Raw genomic sequence first — 20,973 nt, 5'->3', positions numbered from 1 at the left:
ACAAGTTTGTGACACTTTTTGTGGCCTAGCGTCAACCTTGTTTCGGTTCTCACGCTTGTGAAAACGCAACGAGCGATTGCCAGGAGTGATAACACTGAAGTGTGTTGCTTGCGCCAGCAGAACGCGCAAAAGATAACGCATAGAAGCTCAAAAACCAAGAACTTAAAAATTCTGTCTTCTGAACGACTGAAAACAGAATTTACACCCGCGCATTTCTATTCAGTGCTAGTAGGAGGAATTCTGCCAGCGTCTAGCGTGGTCTGGCTGAGAGTCTGTGTTGTGGTCACTTCTGTGTATGTAGCCTACCATCGCCTCGGCGAAGCGGTTTTCGAAATGCGCAGTCACCCTTGTATTTGTGCTTTTCAAGTGCAGGAAATAGTGACCCAGAAAGGAAAATGCTTGGGTAGATCAGATGCTTTCATATTTTGTGGCATTGTTTGGGATAAGTCGAGTATTTTCTACGCCATGTGTACACAGAAGAGAATTGCTCTGGTTTCTAATGCCGCCAATTCACGACTTTCGCAATCCTATCCGCTTGGTGCTCGACAGTCAATTCGGCGGCTGGGCTCTTTAAGAGAGTCCGCTCTTGTTGATCTATTTTTTATGGTATGGCCTTGATAATTTTCGCTTATGTTCTCTTGCACTAAATAGCTTCAGCGGCTTCCTTTTAAGCCAAATATTGAGCCAAATCCTGGCTCTCGCAATACTGCTAATAGGGCGGGACCTGGACATAGCCTGAACCCCGATCGAATGGATGCGGCTGGAACAAGTACTTATAATGTTGACTGCACTGTAGATAGCGACAAACTTTCAACTGCCGACATATTTGCACGACTGCCTGCTGGTCAGAAACAAATGTCTTCTGATATTAGGTTATTCCGATAGTCTCTTGATTCCCATTTCGAGGCGCTGGGATCTCATGTGAACGCCCTTCAATCTGTTCTGTCAGTAGATAACTCTGCGCAAACAAGAAATGAAACGCGTTCTTTGTCTCAAGTTAACACTACTGTCTCAAGCATAAATTTCAAGTATAAGCAACTTCGGAATAACTTCACTCACACAATGCATAAGCTTGTTTTGAGCGTTGATGATTTGGAAAATCGGGCGCGTAGAAATAACATCATTTTGCATGGATTACCTGAACTGCAAAACAAAAGCAACGAAGCCCTCGTTCGAAGGGTGTCTTTGTGGTTCTCGGCTGTACTTTAAACTCAGTGACCGGGCATTGAGATTGCACAGAATTCGTGTCATTTTCGGAACTAATGCACGTCCTGTGATCATTAGGTTCCTGAATTTTAATGAGAAATAGAGGTACTCAGGGATTCCCCCAAGCTCAAAAGCACTTGCTACATCAATTGGAATGACTTTTCGAACTGGGTGCGCCTGTTCCGTAAGATGCTATGGGACGCTACGACGTTCTTTCGTAACGATCAGTCTCCTCTGCAGATACGCTTTGAGCATGCGTTCATCAACAACGTCGTTATCACTGAGATGGATATACTAACAAACTTATCGAATCAGCCAACCGCAGGTCAGAGGCTGACGCACATGAGTCACCCCGCAATACTAGATGAAATTATCTTACTTCACATAGCAACCTACAAGTTCTTAACCTATATGCCAGGAGCTTGCTTAACAAACTGAGTTTTCCGCGCTCGTTAATTGTCCCTCTCCTCATATAACAGACAGCACAGAGGCGTGGCTACACGATGACATACACGATGACGATATAGAGCCGCCTGGTCTTGACGTTGTTAGAGTTGACAGGAAACGTGGCCCAGGAGGTGGTGCAGCTCTTTTCCTGAAATGTGACCTACAATATTCTGTAATCCATGCTCCAATTTAACCAGAATATGCTTGGTGTAAAGTATACCTTGAAAAGAGCTAATAGTCGACGTCCTGTATCGCCGTCCCGGGTCTGCTCCTGACTTCTTATCTTGTCTGAATACGTTTTTACACGAACGCAGCATCCTCTCTTTAGACAAACTGCTCGTGAGTAATTTTAATGCTTCAGATATATCATGGTCGTCATTAGCACTGCCTGGTCATGGAGTTCGCTCATCGAGGGAGCTTCTGGAGCTGCGACAGTCGACTGGTCTTAAAGAAAAAGTAGACCAGCCTAGCAGAGGTGAAGCCCTTCTATATCTAGTATTTCTCAGCCAACGCCTTGTGGATGGCGGTTTCGAATGCGAAGTCACTGAAGGTATCTCGAACTATCGAGAAGTTGCAGTTTGTATTTATCTTCCGATAAAAAAGCCACACATTTCGTACACCTCATTTTAAAACTTCGATCGTACGGATGATGCTTCCGTCATTGTGAAAATTTCGACAACTTTGGGCAAATCAGTGCTGGTAATGATGTTAATGATTGAGTTTCTCTCTTCAAAAACATTATTCTCATATTCATTACCGTTTTGTCCCTGTTAAAACGAAGAGAAAGACCGCTAAACCATGCATCGTGAGAAATATTTTACCCTGGTCACGACGTGTCAATAAACCATGGCGTTCAAAGCTGAGTGGAGATCCCGCTAAAACTACAATATTTACCCAGGTGAAGGAGGAACTTCCAGATAAAGTTAAATCGGCGAAAGACTTCAATTTTAGAGTAGCATTACTTCAGCTCCTTCAATGCAATCCAAAAAAATTTTAGCCATCCACCTTTTCTAGTGCGACTTATAATACCACTTTTTTAATTCATGCGGAGTCTACTACAGGTTTTCCCGCTCAATTAATTCCAAGCGCCAGTCAACTTAATTCGAGCGCCAGTCAATTTAATCCGAGCGCCAGTCAATTTAATCCAAGCGCCAGCTGTTTTAATCCGAGCGCCACTCAATTTAATCCAAGCACCACTCAATTTAATCCAAACGCCTCTGGAATAATTCAAACGCCACTGAATTTAATCCAGGCATAACGGAATACAAGAATCTTTGAATTTGAAGACTTCTGAAGATTTGCGAACACATTATGACATAATACCTTGAAATTTAAAGAGCGAATTGAGAGACCAGTAGCTCTGCGGCCACGTGACTAATGACAACTTTGAGAATTTATTTTCCACTTCGTTAAGAGAGCGACACAGCAGATGAAAATTCTCAAAATAGATTGAGAAGAAACGTCACCATAAGTACGTTGAGTTAAGGATACACATGCGATTTGGTCATGGCTATCAATCGAAACAATAACGTGTGATTCGGTGATACCCACTAGGCCTTCGCCGGGAGGCTTCTGTCGCTATCGAATACGATTCATTATTTTACTGCATGACGCTATGCTACATAAAAGTACAAGAACACGGAACATAGCTTATCGTTAGTTGTCATTAATGGCTTTGCGATGTCAATTCGCAATGTTGACTGATTAAAACTCCCATTTACTGACACTCATTTACACCAGTGACGCCGTGCATGAATGATCACTGTGACCATCACATTACACAAAGTTATTCTTCATCACTAGTGAATCAATCTTAGTATCTCCTATAGTTAATAAATAAAAGTTATTGAATCGCCGTCTGATTGACATTTTAATTTATGTCTATGACGCTATTCTGCATGAAAACTTGAGAACATGGCAGTGAGCGCATCACTAGTGATCACTAAAAACTCGGCGGTATCAGTTAACAGTGGTAACACAAAAGTGCTCATCTAGTTACAGCTTCATTGATACTACTGACGGCACTCACGAGTGAAAGCTGCCTCAGTGATATTAAAATAGGTGAATAATATTCACCAGTGACCTAAGCATGCGAGTTTAGAGTAGGCCTAGTGAGTCACTCGTTTCATCACATTTCATTGGCTATATATGAAGTTATGTTGTCCAAAACACCGAGATCCCTGAACAGCGCACTATATTTCACTTGTGCTCCCTAGTGACTCGACATTATAAGTTGGGTGTGTTATGCAAATAAATGTTATTCGTGCGTGTTTTAGTGCTATCGATGACAAGGTGTTCGATTAGAGGCTCCGTATATCGAGTAGAATAGTGAATCGTATTCGCCAGTGACAGAAGCCTCCCGGCGAGGGCCTAGTGATTATCACCGAATCACTCGTTATTGTTTCGCGTTTGATAGCCATAACCAAACCACATGTGTATCATTAACTCAATGTACTCATGCGGACGTTTTTTCTCATACTATTTCGAGGATTGTTATCTGCTGTCTCGCTCTCATAACGAAGCAAAAAATAGAAACTTCCAAAAGTTGTCGTTAGTCACGTGGCAGGATAGCTCTCTTACCTCGCTCTTTCATTTTCAAGGAATTAACTCATATGTTCACAAATTTTCAGAAATCTTGAAATTCAAAGATTCTTGAATTCCGTTACGCCTGGATTAAATTCACTGGCATTTGGATTATTTCGGCTGGCGTTTGAGTTAAATTGAGTGGTGCTTGGATTAAATTAGGTGCCGCTCGGATTAAAGTCGATTGTGCTTGGAATAAATTGACTGGCGCTCAGAATAAATTGACTGGCGCTCGGATTAAATTGACTGGCGCTTGCATTAATTTGAGCGGCAAAACGTATAGTAACTCCGACACAATCGCATCTGCCTTTAACTCATATTTTCAATCCGTTTTTACTGAAGATAACCTCGAACTTCCTTCTTTTCAATATGGTATAGCTTCAACAATTAGTGCACCTCAATTTCTCACTTGACGGTGCTCTTAATTGAGTATTAAAACTTGAGAATAAGATTTCCTGTGGTCCTTAAGGGATTTACAATGTTTTGCATGTTCGTTACTCCCTTTGGACTAGTCGTTATCTTACAGTTATGTTGGCACAGAGGTTAACGCGATTTTCATAGATCTGTCTAAAGCGTTCGATGCTGTGGTTCACCATAATCTACTGTTTAAACTCAGCCTCATCCTAAATAATCCCAAACTCGTAGAGTGGATTGCCAGTTATCTGTCTGACCGGTCCCAATATGTATGCTATTATGCTTCTGACTCCCCTATTACTAATGTTTCCTCTGCCGTGCCTCAGGGTGCAATCCTCGGCCCACTTTCTACTTTACAATAATGACTTGCGCCAAAATATAATTACTAACATACGTCTCTATGCTCAAGATTGCATCCTCTGGCTACCACAATATTAACTCCCCTGAAGGTCATACTGTTCTTAACGACACATGCTCACACTTCTGCTTATGGTGCAACACCTGGCAACTCAGTATAAACGTCACCAAAACCGCTTCAATGACATTCACTAGGCATTTAACTCCTTCCGCTTTTCCGTACGCTTTCAGTAACTCTTTCCTACTAAAAGTACCCGTACATAAGTGCATCGGACTCTCATTTTCTCACAACATAGTAGTTGTAGTGCTGCCACAACATGTGGCAGCAACATAGTATTGACGTAATATGTACCAAATCACTTAAAAGCTTGGCTATCTCGAACGCCCCCTCAGTGCAGCTCCTCAAAAAACTAAACTGTTAACATACAAAACAATAATCCACCCAATCCTCGAATATACATGTATAGTTTGGAAAAACGATATAAACCGCATTGAATCCTTACAAAAGAAAGCTGTTGGTTGTATGTACCGTCGCTAAAACCGCGTTTTTTCACCTTCAGATAACCTCTCTAATCTCAACTTAACCACACAGGTAACACGACGCCACAACAAAAGCATATAAAGTTTCCGCACACCTTAATTAACTGTCCACGCTGCACCCGCTTAGAAAAATACTTTAGACTTTCTGAACCTTCCCGCATCCGTAGCTCTCACAACTTCAATATTTTGCCACTGCAAACGAGAACTGACATGTATAAACATAGTTTTTTCCCCGAACAGTTGAACGTTGGAATGCATTGCCCTGTAATGTTCGCTCATTGCTACTGGCCAACTTTTTTGTTTGCAATTGACATATGATGTTATTGCCACTCCTCCATAGCCCAAGATGGGTTGCAGTGTGTAAAAATAAATTATTAAAATGAATAAATAATGGGTTAGCTGTGCCAAGCACGCAATAACGTGCTTCACTGCTCAATCAAATATTACATACTCATTTACGCCGCACACGAAAGTACCAGTTATAATAGCGAATGCCATTCAAATCTTAGTCTTGAAATGTCCATGTGATAAGTGTGATCAGAATACAGACTATGCCATAAAACGAAGCCGACACTTTCCATGCCGCACCCCCTGGAAACAGAAGACGTGGCTAGACGTATAGAGTGGTTAGAGTTAGAGAGACGTTGTTAGAGTTGACAGTAGTTCACTGGGCCACAGTTTTATTAACGTTTTGGGAGTTGAGTTTAGTTGAGTTGAGTGGTTGTAGGCTACTGGTGGGATTAGCCTTGCAACTTTTGCTACGGTGGAGCAATTGCCGGCAGCAATTGCTCCACCGTAGCGACACTTGAAATAAATAAATCAGATAAATCAGGCACAGACCTCACAACTACAAATAGTCATTCCTAAGGTCACCATGTGGACGCCAAATCCGTGTCCTGCAGGTAATCTAAAAGAAGGCGAGAAACCTCCTTCCTACACAACTGGTTCCCGCGCGGGAAAACAATGTCCTCAAGAGAACTGTGGGGCATTCCTGTCTTCTTGAGGGACCCGAATAACGCACTCCTTTCCGCGTTATACAGAGTACAGCACATTAAGTAAGGTTCTATGTCACCCCATACATCACACGTTGAACATAATGGAGACAACGCCAGGCCAGTCTCGTACATCCACGCAGGGGGACGAGCAGAGCCCGTGCGAATGCGGAGCAGTAAAGTGGCTTGGTTTCTTTTGAGGCCCTTGGTCACACATGGCTTGTGAGGTGAGCTCCACAAAGAAATGAAGTGGCACAACACCGGTTCTCTGAAGAGTCCTCTTGAGGCACTTTTCTCAATGGATTTCCAGGCAGGGTTCTATGGGCGAGGCTGTCCACCATCTCGTTGCCTATGATACCTATGTGCGAGGGCACCCATTGGAAACGTATGGAGAAGCCTTTGATATGGAGATTGTGCACCGAGCGTAGGGAGCTAAGACATAAGGCATCAGTAGGGAACCCGTGCTCTAAACTTTGAAGGGCGAATTTTGAATCTGTAAGAAAGACAACAGGTTGAGGCGTACAAAACCGTAGCTTCTTTGGAGCTGCCTCAATGGCAACGCTTTCGGCCGTTGTGGAGGAGACGACTGCAGTGAAGCGAACCGACCAATCATGCTTCAAAGAGGGAGTGGGAAAGCAGCTGCACTAGATCCTCTGACCTTGTCCACAGAGCCATTAGTAAAAATTTGAAGATGACGTGCATATTCAGTCTCAAGATGTTACAGTACGAGCGAACGCGTTACCGCCAAAAGAGAACTCCGCTTAGCGCGAACGTGAGGAATTTTCAACGAACAATCGAGGCTCGCGAATGACAAGGCTTGACCTATAGCGTCTAGACCCAGGTAACCAAGAGTATTAAGGGCCAAGTATACTCGGGACTTAGATCTCTTTCGAAGGCGCTGTAGAAGGGCTCGCCCGGCTACCATCTGTTTGTGGCGGCCAATTTGCATCAACAACCTTTGTGAAGCTACTAGGCTAAGAGGTCTCGATAGAGACTAATAAAGTACTGCATTGTTAGGAGCAGTCTTCGGAACGCCAAGAGCCCTCCTTAGGCCCTTTCTGTGCAAAACCTCAAGTCGTTCCAGCTGTGATAGCGAGGGGGAAATTAAAGGGAGCTGGTACATTATTCCACTCGTCACTAGCGCATTGTGCAGCCTGATCATTGAAGGATGATTGCCCCATTGCTCACTTGCATCTCTACGGATCACATTGAGACGCAGAGATAGTGATGTCACAATAGAGTCCACACCTCGTCGCCACTGTAGATGGTAGTTAATAATAACGCCCAAAAAGCGCTTGTGCTTCAATTGACGAAGGCAAGATTGATCAAGGTCTATCTTCAGCCGCGCATAACGTCTTTCTCGACCTGGAAACATGATGAAGCCAGATTTTTCACCGATAGAGTAAACCCAACACCTTGAAGGCAATTTTGAACTGAAGGTAATGCCTGTCGAGCTACCAGAGCTAAACGCTTGTGTTGATATCCGGTTAACCAAATACAGATGTCGTCCGCATATATCGACATGTGGATATGCCTGCAATGTTTTTGCACTTCAGTAGGAAGGCCAGCCATTACAACATCAAACAGCGTTGGGGAAAGAACACTTCCCAGAGGTACACCTCGCGATACCGCTCTTTCGGTGCTTATGGTACTTCCTAACCGCACTTGAATTTTGCGATCACTGATAAATGAGTGAATAAATCGTAGAAGATAGCCCTGATCGCCTATGGCCTGCAAACTATTCAGTATTGAGCTCTGAAGGACGCTATCATAAGCCTTTGATACGTCTAGGAGAATAGCTAGTGTTGAGAGGCGGAAAGCTTTTTGATGTTCAATGTGGCTTATCAAGTCCAAGACGTTATCTTGCGCGCTTAAACCTGTGCGGAATCCAGTCATTCATGTTGGCAGAGCCCTTCTATCTTCGAGCCACCAAGATAAACACGTACTTACCAGCTTCTCCATGAGCTTAGCCACACACGACGTCAGTGATCCAGGGTGATACGAGGCCAAGTCTGTCATTTCCTAGCCAGGCTTCAGCACTGGGACAACACAAGCCATCTTCCATGAAGGAGGAACGTCGCCAGTCTCCCACACTCGAATGAGATAGCTTAGGAGCATCTTCCGGTGTTCCAGAGGTAGGTTCTGCATCATCTGCTTGGTAATGCCGTCAGGACCTGAAGCACATCGGCGCCGCAGGGTGCTGAGTGCTGTGTGTAGCTCTCGAAATGTGAACAGGGCGTCCATAACAGACGTAGATGTCGCAGGCAGAGCACATGGATGAATTCCTGAACTTGCACGTGCAAATGCACCTGCAAATTTCTCTGCCAAGCGTGCGAGAGGTTTCTGCTTGCGCAGTGCAAGCGCTTCGAAAGGTTTACTAGGACGAGAATCACCAACAAGGCTACCAATGACTCGCCGAATTCTCGTCATCGGTGAGAAAATAGTCAAGCTAGCGAAGAAGGACACCCACTGCGACCTACAGAGCTTGTTCGTATGTCGTCGAATGGCAGAGTTAAGCCTATTGAAGGTCGGCTTCAAGGATCTGTCGTCCTTCTTCCGCATCATTTGTCGCTCCGCCCTTCTGCGCGCTGCGCAAAGGTTCCTGCGTTTTATATCCGGAGTCGGAAAATGATTAGGCAACTTGACCGCCGTGGTAGCAGCCATCTTACCGTAAATCATTTTGTCTGGCACATCACCAGTAACACTTGTAAGTTGCTCCCTGTATTTGTCCCAATTAGCAACATGGCTCATTTCAGAGCCGCGCAGATGGAAGTCAACAGTAAACACTAAAATTGGATAGTGATAACTTCCCATGCGGTCAGGTGCAGTTGACCCCTTCACACGGACGTGAGGTGAATGCAAGGTTAGGTCTATAGATGTGGCTCAGGCCGGAGGCCGGAAGAAAGTGGGACTTCCGTCATTGGCCACACACAGGTCCAAACTGTCGATAACTTCTACAAGTTTGCGTCCGCGGGAATCTGCGTTCCGGTCACCCCAGACAGAGTGATGGGCGTTGAAGTCACCGCAGATAATTTGGGGTGCTGGGCAACGGTCACAAAGCTGCTGGAGAAACAAATCCATTGCTACCTTCTTCCGCGAAGACACGTATACGGATGCAACAGAAAGAGTTCGGAAGCCGAGCGGTATGCTCACAGCTGCTATCTCAATACTATCGGTGCAAAGATCGGTGACGTTCAAAGCCACATGAGGAATCTCTCTTCGTATGTAAAGGGCGGCACTACCTGCGGGAAATGACTTTATGCTCCCGCTTGGTCTCTCGCTTGGTAGGCCAGTCTCCGAGAGGGCCAATACTGGCACTCAAGCTTCTTTCAAAAATAATTTCAGTTCTGCTAATGGACTTATAATCCCAGCGTAGTTCCATTGCATAATAAACGGCACTTTTCGGTGATTTTTAGTTGCACGAGGTTGAAGAAAACTAGCCATATCATAAGGTAAAGTTCGCTGCGAAGGCGGTAACCATGGACTCAAAGGAAAGAACGAGCTGTAGAAAGTTTTCAGGGTGCCAGTCTGCATCGCTTGAACGTAAGAACGGAGGTCTTCAAACAAAACTCGCAGAAGGTCGGACAGATCCCGATTTTTGAGCTCCTTATTTTCCTGGACGCACTGCCTCACAACTTCAACAAAAGATTCGGACTGGGTCCCACTCTTGGCCACTGCAGCTGGCTTCATCTCCTTTAAGCCAAGGGAATGTCCTCCTTGTCGTCGAGTCTAGCTTTGATCGGGTCGCTGAGGAACTTGGACACTTTTGGCTGAAGCAGATCGAACAACGAACTCACCCACAGATGATTTTGCCGTCTTGCTAGGGTCAGGTCGCTCACTCACGTTACTTGTTACCACGCCACAAACATCCGATTCTAACGCAGGGAACTCGTCACTTCTAGGTATCGGCTTCTCAGTACGTTGTGGTTTGGGACCGCTAATGAAGGACACTCGACGGTGTAAGGCGCTTACTCGAAAGGGGCAGTCACCGAAACTCGCTGGATGGTCACCTCCACAATTAGCGCAAGCAAAGTCTGCCTCGCAGGCTTTGTAATCGTGGGCGCCACCACATCGTTTGCAACGTTGGTGTTTGATGCAAACTTTGGCTACATGCCCAAAGCATTGGCACTTAAAGCATGGGGAGGAGTTTCAACGGATTCTTTGACTGCATGCTTGGTAAAACCGAGGTCAATTTTTTCTGGGCGCTCGGTGTTGGAAACAAACGTTAGCACAACAGCGTTAGTAGGTTTCACTGCCAATTCTTTTTCTTGAGTCTCCACCCGGTGCATCATACGTTTCACGTGCAGGACACCTTGCGGTTTCAAGTAGTCTAGAAGATCACTTTCCGAATATCACCCTGGTACACCTCTAATAATACATGCGTTAGTCATGTAGGAGTGGTGCAACCAGGCCCACTCCTACATGATCCAAACGGGGTCTCTTATGTCATTAATCGGAGAGCACCGGAAAAGAATGTCAACTCCCTCTTCCGATGCGACATCTAGATGAAGAGCACCTTGCGTTGTGAAGTGACTACGAATCGGAGCAGATCCCAGCAGAGCTTTAATGGCTTCGAAGAGCCAGGTAGGGTTCCGCTCTCTCAAATCAACACCTTTCTCTGTTGACAAAGCTACCACTGGGATTCCGACCGTTCTTTGCTTCTGATGACTCACCACCGTGAAGCCGTCGCTGTCCACTTCCGCCATATCAGCCACTTCTTCGTCGGGGTCGACGATAGTTGAGTCGTTCCCACTAAGCGATGATGACGCACTGGGCTGCTGATCGTACCTGATGTCTGGCAGCTCCACGCCTTGCGAGGTCATGGCCGCCTCCGCCACGGTGTCTACCTTCGGATTGCGCTGTCCCTTTAGCGGTGTCGGCGCCGGAGCAGCCATGCCCTTTCCATAGGACAGTACCGCCTTAAAGATGCGGCCGTCTTCCAAGGATATAAATAACTTACTTAATTTATAGCAAAACCTTTCGAAACATTACGGAGCTGAGGTGGCAACAGATCGAACATCGTCGTCCTAACTTCATAGATTCTTGATAGATCTCAACATTTGCGAATCACGGTGTGCAATACTAAGAAAATAAATGTGCGTTTGATGTGTGAACATATGTATTTGCGCTCCTTTGTCGATGAAGACTTACCCATTCTCATGGCATAGATTCCAGTCATGAGAGATGACCGGGAGGGTGAGCATGTTTGAAGAGTGTAGTACTGGCTCAGCAGGATTCCTTGGGCAGCCAGGGCATCCAAGTTTGGCGTAGGGATCTGACATGACCCGAACAGGCTTGTGTCGGCCCAGCCCTGCGTGCACATGAATATTGGATGGTAACATACACGGCGTCACCAGCGCCGACACATTTGGAGTTGGCAGGATACTTCTAAATATTACAAAATAAGCAAGGAAATGCACTATTCCCAGCTAGCACTGGATTAGGATCCAATCTTTAAAAAAAGATAAAGCATTTTACTTGAAAATTATTAAATGGCTACTGTTCACGGTGGCCTTAAGCAGACGTCAGTAATGTTTTCCGTGATGACATTCAGTTTAATATTAAATTCTGCTTTGTGAATTACTGTTCTGATTACTATTCTTATTACCAGGGTCAATTTAGGTGCGGCATTGTTCGATTCGACGAAGCACCGATCAACGGGCGCCAAAAGGGTCGTAGTAGTAGGAACCGTCGAGCAAAACGGTTATTGCCGGCCACTCGCGCAAGCGCCAGAAAGAAGTCGAAGGCAGGTTTAGAGAATATTGGCTTTTTGTCGTCAGTGCGACAGTGACGCCCCGACAGCTTTCTGTAGGAACCCCTGTGTATTCTCTGCCCCGCGCGTGCATTGAGAAGCTAAGAAGGCGGGGGGTGCGAATACTCCGAAATATGTGGTGTGTCAGCGCAATCCTGTGTATACGAAGGGCTGACAGTGTATGGAGTAGCTCTGTGCAATCCTGTGTCCACGAATTACTAACAGTGTATGTGTGCCGACAGCACCGCATGTCCGGATGCCGTAGTTTCTCCTGTGTTTGCGAACTGACAGTGGAGGCCCACCACGAACTCAAGGGTGTGTGGTGCAATACAAGTGCGCCAACTCTCTCAGCAGGGGGGAAGCACCCGTTCCCTCGCACCTAATTAAAAGGGGCGCGGCCAAGGCCTTGGGAGAAGCCGGTATTCGAATGGGTGAACTTGATTAGATCGTCACCAATATCTGCCGTTCCCCAACACAGGGAACTAGCAAAAGGAGAATAACGCAGGTTTTAGACTGAGCTAAGCAGTCTAGAATCTGAGCCTACAATCTGCTGAAAAGCGTCAAGGAGCCAGTGCCGTCCAGTATCGCCTGGGCCGCCTAGCGGCGTTTTAACTGCGAGTTACTAGTTGACGTAAGAGAGAACAAACAAACGTCTGCAACGAAGCTCACGGTAGTTCCCCTCAAGAAGGATCGATATTTGGGCGAGTTGGTACTGGTTGAACATCTTGAAGGGGCAGCGCCAAAAAAAACCAACCAACTCCAACTTTTTTGCGCTGCCCCTTCAAGATGTTCAAGAAGTTCCCCTCAAGTTAGCTCAACCTGCTCGAGGGAAGACATCAGACCTAGACACCGGGGAAACCCAGCCCAGCAATCGCATCCACCGCAATGAGATCGGCTTGCCAGCGTTCTTCGGGGAAGCTCCGCCGTCTACGCCACGCTTTATGGACTTGCTGCAGCTGCCCCGCCATGCGTATGCCATCATTTCTTTTCTTTTGAACTCTGTTTATTTGATCACCGTTAAGTGTGTTTTGTGTAGCGTTAATTTCTATATTTAGTGTTAACAACTGTTCGTTGTATTCCTTTTGTTTTCATCATTGATCTAGATTAACTGCATGTTTTAGTATTCTTGTGTTTTTCGTGTTTCTTTTATTCTTGGTGTCATTGTCAATCGATAAATATTTTTTCTGTCTTACTCACGGCTCTGACTCTTTCGCTGTGTTCGCTTGAGTACAGAACGACCAACCGGCTTGTATACCGTGTCGATGACTTCACGCCGACGGCGAACGGGTGACAAGCCGGTCTAAATGGGATGTTTTCACCCCGTTAATATTTGCGTGCTTTATTTTTTCAGGCTGAGAATGCAGGCCCCCGAAGTCAGCAAGATATCACGTGGCTACAGACTTGCACAACCGTTTGAAAGTCTAATAGTTTAAAATACGATCGAATTAATGAACGTGATTTTAGAAAGCAGCGGCTTAAATTCGACAATATGAATATGTCTCTTAAAGCAAATATTCACCAAAGTTGTACAGTGAAATTTCGAGTGTTGGCCAGTCAAAATTTTGACATCTCGTGCAATTGATGGCCGTGTATTTCACTACTACACAAGAAAGGGCAAAATTGTGCAATCTTCTACAAACCATTTCTAAAATTCTCTTCAATGGGCCATGCAAATTCCTTTCTTCAAAACTGAGAACGCACTGGAATGAGTGCAATGTCTTTCAAAAATATTTTCACAGAAGGTGTCACACATCTAGTGCACAAGGCGCCAACGCCAGGCCAAGTTCCAAAGCCGCCTTATCAGTTTCCGAAAGTAACGCCACGAAAGCACCGACAATTAATAAGGGGCCCTCTGGTGCGCCAACGAAGGCCGGTTGTGGTTCATAGGCTGAGTCAAAGCCCAGAGGTACAAAAACTCAACAAAATATATTCTTCAATTAAGACGGTTACATGCGCAGATGCACACTTCGGCTAGGCACACCAGAATGTAATTGAAATGGGTGCGAACAAAACTATGAGAAATAATTAACGACAAGCACTAAGACTTTGACACATACAGTACAGACGAAATAGGGTTAACAAGTATCCCCTCGTATTCGCTCGCGCTGGTCTTGAGTCAGAAGTCCTCCGCGTTGTCGTCGTCGTCGTCATCATCATCATCAGTAGCAGCAGCAGCCTGGTTACGCCCAGTGCAGGGCAAAGATCTCTCCCATACTTCTCCAACTACGCCGGTCATGTACTAATTGTGGCCATGTTGTCCCTGCAAACTTCTTAATCTCATCAGCATACCTAACTTTCTGCCGCCTCCTGCTACGCTTCCCTTCCTTTGGAATCCAGTCCGTAACCCTTAATGACCATCGGTTATCTTCCCTCCTCCTTACATGTCCTGCCCATGCCCCATTTATTTTTCTTGATTTCAACTAAGATATCATTAACTCGCGTTTGTTCCCTCACCCAATCTGCTCTTTTCTTATCCGTTAACGTTACACGCATCATTCTTCTTTCCATAGCTCGTTGCGCCGTCCTCAGTTTAAGTAGAACCCTTTTCGCAAGCCTCCAGGTTCCTGTTCCATACGTGAGTACTAGTGAGACACAGCTGTTATACACTTGTCCAGATGTCCTGCTCGTAACTTGAGGCAAATCTCGAAGAAGGGACTTCTTCTAGAAATGCGGACGCCCGAGGAACTTGTACGCTAGCTTGTCGGGGAATCCCCTTCCTATGCATACGGTCGATCTACGAGTCGCATCTCTTCACCGGCGCGTTCTGAACACTCCGATTCCAGCACGCCGCTTTCATCGCCTCCGCCGACGTTTCTTGGAGTTTCTGACGGAGTCGTGCTCCGATAGCATGAGCAAAGCCTGGGAATCTTCTAGACATTTGTCGCGTTTTCGGCCGCGGCCGCAAAAACGTGTTCGAGGAGGGTGGTGACTGATCCGTTGGCGCACGCTCGGGCTGTCGCTCTCCCCTGTCGCTATGCTCGCCGTGTGTTGATGACTGAGTGGATGAACGGATGGATGTTATGAGCTTCCCCTTTGGAACGGGGCAGTGGGTGGCGCCACCACTCATTGTACCTGATAACTGAGGATGCTCTTGACATTTTGAATTTACTCTGTTTCATTTGGCTCCATGATGGATGAGCATTCCAACTCCCCCTCCGTTTCTTTCACACTTTGTTCTGTGGCACCCTTCCCAAGCATAATTCACAATCACTGACGGCTCTTCCGAGTCTCTAAGGTGCGTTTCTGTAACCACATATACCGCTATTTGTTCTCTATTTAACTGCTCCTCAATCTCGGCCCACTTTTCCTTTCTTCTGCCGCCCTGCATGTTTATGTAGCCTATTGCGTGGTGAGCTCTCTTTCTTCCTTTGCTCCTTTTTCTGTTATTAAGGGCGATGCTATACTGAGGTTCCCTTAGGGGACCTTCTTCATTGTACCTACTCTGGCCTCCTGAGAGCCCGTGGGCCCCCTAAAAAAGCAATAGCACTACCAGCAAGTCGCCAGTCCACTTCTCTTGCAAGCCTGTAATTGAAGTGGATCCCGCCTCGTTGAAAACCGCCACACCTTTTCACTTCTCTGCTTACTTCGACAACTTCGAAGCCTTTCTATCGGCTCATTTGCCATATCGCCTCATTAGCAGTCACTACAGCTCCTTATATGTGACTGTCACGTACAGGCACCTCCAGCACCATGCGCACCACGATCTGCACCAGAGGGCACATGCTCGCGCAAGCGGTCCACCACCTTCGCCAAGCGCTGGGCTAGTTCTGTCTCTTTCCGGTTTAGCACGTCATTTAGCCCACTTGCTACTATGACAAGGTTGCACACGTGGGCATTTTCTGCGAGCTTTTGTTTTGCTCGCTCCATGACGGAAGCCAGCGTCCGCCCCGGAAATTTCCCTACCGCCACTCTTTCATCGTCTTTGACCCTCTCCACAATTGCTTCTGAGCACCTATACAGGTTTATGTCGCCGGCGATAATCACCATTGCACTCTCTCTTACCTCTCCCTGCTTCCCTTTTTTTTCAGCGTGATTCTGACTTGACAAAGAACGTTGACCCAAGCACTCCGGCTGTTTCCGCGTGGCGGCCTCAAGGTAGGTGCCGCTCTTTCCAGCTAACCCCTCAGGGCGTTGCACGCGTTCCACGTACTTTGCTGGCAGTCCCTCTCCTGTCACGTCGGGGCACTTCGCTCCATTGTCACGACCATTCTCGTTCACAATGGCGGCCCCATTCAGCTTTTCGTCGGCTGTTTCAAATCTTTTTTCCACCGCGTTCCGTGCATCACGCTCCATATTTAGCTCATTTTCGAACTCTTCAACCGGTTTGACAAGCTCTTCCTGGAAAGCTTCCATTTCCTCCAGCCTAGCATCGACATCACAGTGTGTGCCGATTGACTCGATTCCCTCTATATTCTCATCCGTCCTCTCGTCTGTCTTGAGGGACCCCCCGCGCACTGCCTGCTTTCCCGGCTTTCTTGCCAGGTATTGCATGGCTGTTTCTAATGGAAATGCTATAATGCTATAATAATGCACAGCACGTGCCTTCTGGCAAAAAAACCGATACGCGCAGGATCTAAATCCTTAAAATGTCGGAAAGTAATTCTCACCAATGTTTGAAAAGCAATCAATGCCGCAGTGACTTAAGGTATGACACGTTTTCGCACTTGTTCAACCACGCGGCCACGCTCTCAATTTCCTACCAATGCACGCAAAGTAATACCACTACTAGCTATTAGTCTTGCCAGTTCGAAGCTACCATAGAGTTTCATAGCAGTATACCTAGAAGGAAATCTGGCGCTGCAATCGTTCAACCATCATGGGAATGATGGGAAGTACAGGCTTCGGATTGGCATTCTATTGACTGGTGAACTAGTCTACAAGTATTTTTTTGGCAGTTTTGGTTTCGCTCCAAGCGCAATTGCTATAACCTGCAGTGGGACAGTGCAACGCAAAGCTCAAACTTGTGTTGCTCAAAGTGGCGATACCGCGCTGGGCCAGCGGCTGGGACGATGTTTGTGTCGCGGTGTGGCGTCGAAGCCCTGACGAGAAAGCGACGGCATCGTAAACGTTGAAAGAACATGTTTTGAGCGTTTGGGCCTTGGTTTGTTAAGTGTGTTAGGTTGGCACTGTAGCGTTACGTGCTTTATGAAACTTCAAAATAGGAAAAAGAAGGCACTACTGATACAAGACGCATACAGTTGGACTACTAATGGCTTGACAATCAAATTTTATAGAGGGCTTCATATTATGCATTGCTCGTTTATGTGCTAATTCAAATGCGTATTGAGACTTTGACTTTGAGAACACAGACTTACTTGTAGTAGGAAAGGTTGCTGTTTCCTGACTGTAGTCTGCTGCTGCATAATGAGTAAGTGCAAAGCCACGCCATACCGCTTCGGAAGCGGTACGTCAATATAAAATATAATGAAGCATACTCGTAGGAGGCCACTAGCGTCCTAGCTAGCACTGCAGCGGATGTGCTTAAAAGTATTTGAAGACGTTCAGCAATCGTAACAGCCGACGCAGCCTTTCGAAAGAGCGAGAGAGTTCGCAAGGGCCAGTCGTCTGCGAGAAAAGTCTCGCATTTGCAGCAAGCAGGCGTCGTAGCAGACGACACTTGTAGCATTCCGCTCAAGGGCACAACACTTTCTCACAATACAACATTTTTATTTCCATAAATACTTCATGAGTATTTTTGTATAACTACATGCACGGTTGTTGTTGCTGTTGCAAAATAAATAATTATTCTTTGGCGTTAAATCGGGAACAGAATCGCACAAGTATGCATACCCTGGTGTGTCCTGGTGACATACCATTGTAAACCACGCTTCCATCTCAAGGTCCTACAAAGTTTATGTAGCTTGTTGTACATTATATAACAAAATGCAGAAATAAAATGAGATTTTACGCGATAATATTTGAGTATAACTTTGTTTATTGCGCCGCAAGCAAGCGCCACTAGTCTAAAGATCGTAGTCAATCCGAAGCCTGTACTTCCCATTATTCCCATGTAGGTTGAGGCAACGCTCATGAGAACCCCCGCAGACACTAGCGCCACATTTCCCTCTAGGGTATTTATTTAGAAACTCTATGGAAGCTACTATTTAAAGGCTATGAAAACTCAACGTCCCACCCGGTTGTACGTGTTCAAGCACGGGGCGGGAAAGGGCGCTCTGACTATCCCGCAAATCCAGATATACCAAATGTACATGAAACACACCCGCACACACCAAATAGAAGAGAGACAAAAAAGAGAAAACTCCAGAATTAATATTTAAAGGCTAAAAATATGCAAATCAAAAACAGAAGCAAACTCAAAGCATGCACAAAAACATGATTTCGTCTTCGCCGCAGAGCCCGAAAAAAGCACCTCCATCAGCCCCAAAATCTCGAACAGCACTCGAACACCGATCTCGAACACCAAGTGGGCAATTCGGCGCGCGCCCTCTCTCTCCTCTTTCTTTGTGCATACCCCGTTTTTTCGTGGGCGCCACCATATAGCTACGCAGTGGCGCCCTCTATGAGCAGTGGGCATGCTGGCTTGGGCGAGCGCTCCGTTTTTCATGGCAGGTGTAGGCTCGGCGCTGCTTTCTGGTGTTTGTTCTCACGCTAGCGTGGTCTATTTAGTGTGACGTGGCGTCTTGTACGTGGAAAACGGTTCTGTGAGACGTACTGAAGTGGTTTAAGCTGGTATGGCCAGGCTTTCTGCTGCCGTTGAGGCGGACGAAGCACGCAGCACGATGAATGCGCGCACGTTTGAGCCTTCATTCAGCCTCGGAGATCTGTTGTGTATTTATGAAAGTTCCATTCACTAATGTGACCTTACTGCAGTATTATCTTCAGTTCTAAGCTTCGGTTTATGAGCAATGAAACATACGCGATGATCGTAACAGCGTGGGTACCGTCCTGCTACGATAGGAGCTGTGCTGTTATACTTTGCGAAGCGTTAAAACTGTTATCTGCAGATTACATTGCGTGACTCCTTGGTCAGGTGGATGAGGTTTCCACCCATGAATAAAATAGTTTTGGTTAGTACCTTACAGTGTGAACTATAGTTGTCCAGCAAAGCGACCGTTTACGAAGTGCGCAAGCGTCCTAAGCAGTGGTAGGTGCTGGATTGAAGATATCTTTGTTCTTTATAGCCCTTGGTCCAAGCATGCATCATCAACTTTTATGCGGCCGTTGTGGAGCCAGACCATGCGAAGTCGTACTGCGGCGTCAGCACGTTTTCTATTTCTTTTTGAGAAAGAGGATGATCACCGATTTTTTTCGGTTGTGTTCGTTCCGTTGTCTACAACGCACTCACACGTATTACGGAAATTTTGCCCTCAAGAATAGCCGTCGCAATCTTTTTATGCGATCTGTCTCGGATATTATGGCTTTACAGGGCAAAAAGGCAATGCCGCAGCACATAGCTTATATATGTATCATGCTGGTTCAACAAACGCAGTGATAGCTGTGTTGAGCAGCGCCATCGGCTTCATGCAGGCGGCTAGCGTAGACATATAGTGATTTCAAACCTACTAGACTTGACATGCATGAGAACGATGCCGGTGCATCACAAATATTTGATAGCGCCTGCCGCTTAGATGTTTCGTGATTGCCTTAGTTTGGCCGTACACGAGCATGCGCTCTTATGTTTTAGTCCCTATGCAACGCGATCAGATAGTGAGCAAATTTACCATTTCATGCTGGCAATGCATAGACGCCGGTTCTCTTCGTTGAATTCAAACCGATATACGCAAAACAGTTCACAACACACAGACACACCGCGGCTCATAATGCGTGGCACATGTTCGCGCCCCCAAGAGATATTTCCCCGTACTGTATTTACCGATGCACCGAAAAGCTTCTCTGATGACCTCATATGAACGGACATTGCGTAGACGTCGCAAAGTGCGGGCTAAAACATCTCGAAATCGTACCACGGCACGCGACAGCCATACTTTCGAGCAGCGCCGCGCCGGATCACACAATCCAGAGAGGAGGAAAGGCGCCCGTTCCTCCTCGCCCGATGAAAAGGTCCATATTGTCGAAGCTTCCAGTCCCCGTTCATCGCGTCGATTGTCTGGGTCATACGTGCTCTCTCTCTATGTCGAAGCTGCCGCGGGGCCGAAGTACCCTTTTCCTGGCTTGGGTGATACGCGGCGTACGCTTTGATTATGCGTACTTTTGTGACAGAAGGTGTTCAAAAGCACATAGAAATAACATAACTACAAGCGGTCCAACAGGGCGAACAATGTTCGATCTGCGCTGCGATGGGCATTGTTGAGAACTTCGTGCATGAGAGGCGTGGTGGCTCGCTCTCCGTCGCGAATGAACCACAGTATTGTGTCGTATACGGATGCTGTGCACGTGAAGTCGTAGACGTAGTTTCTTCGTGCTGACGCTTTCCGAGTGTGTACCCACCAAATCACAAGATTTCAATTAAGTTCCTACGCCAGGCTGTTGCAATGTATGTCGATTCGTTTAGCGTGCATTGGGTCAGAATCGGGGCCCTGAACAACGATATAATCAAATAATGAAACTAATAAAAGATTAAATAAACTGCTCGCGTGAGCGCCGTGTCTCAGGTTTGAGCGGTTCTGGTACGTGTTGACGCTGGCTGCCACTAGATGACCGGCCACAAAACCGCTTTCGCGGCAAATGGATATTTGGCGAGAGTGACTATCTGCAAATATC

The 20,973-nt window shown here is 46.3% G+C and overlaps 1 protein-coding gene across 1 annotated transcript in view; it reads right to left on the bottom strand.

Annotated features, from left to right (window-relative positions):
* The window catches only part of LOC142566669 (arylsulfatase B-like), a 178,075-nt gene that overhangs the window by 89,841 nt on the left and 67,261 nt on the right, over positions 1–20,973 (bottom strand). The window contains exon 3 of the mRNA XM_075677501.1: positions 11,691–11,850. Within this exon, the coding sequence (XP_075533616.1) occupies positions 11,691–11,850 (160 nt within the window). The remainder of the gene's footprint in view (positions 1–11,690; positions 11,851–20,973) is intronic.

The sequence above is a fragment of the Dermacentor variabilis genome, unplaced genomic scaffold (genome assembly GCF_050947875.1).
Source record: "Dermacentor variabilis isolate Ectoservices unplaced genomic scaffold, ASM5094787v1 scaffold_13, whole genome shotgun sequence".
Taxonomy (NCBI): domain Eukaryota; kingdom Metazoa; phylum Arthropoda; class Arachnida; order Ixodida; family Ixodidae; genus Dermacentor; species Dermacentor variabilis.
Note: the sequence above shows the minus strand (reverse complement) of the source record. Positions and strands in the feature narration are given on the sequence as shown.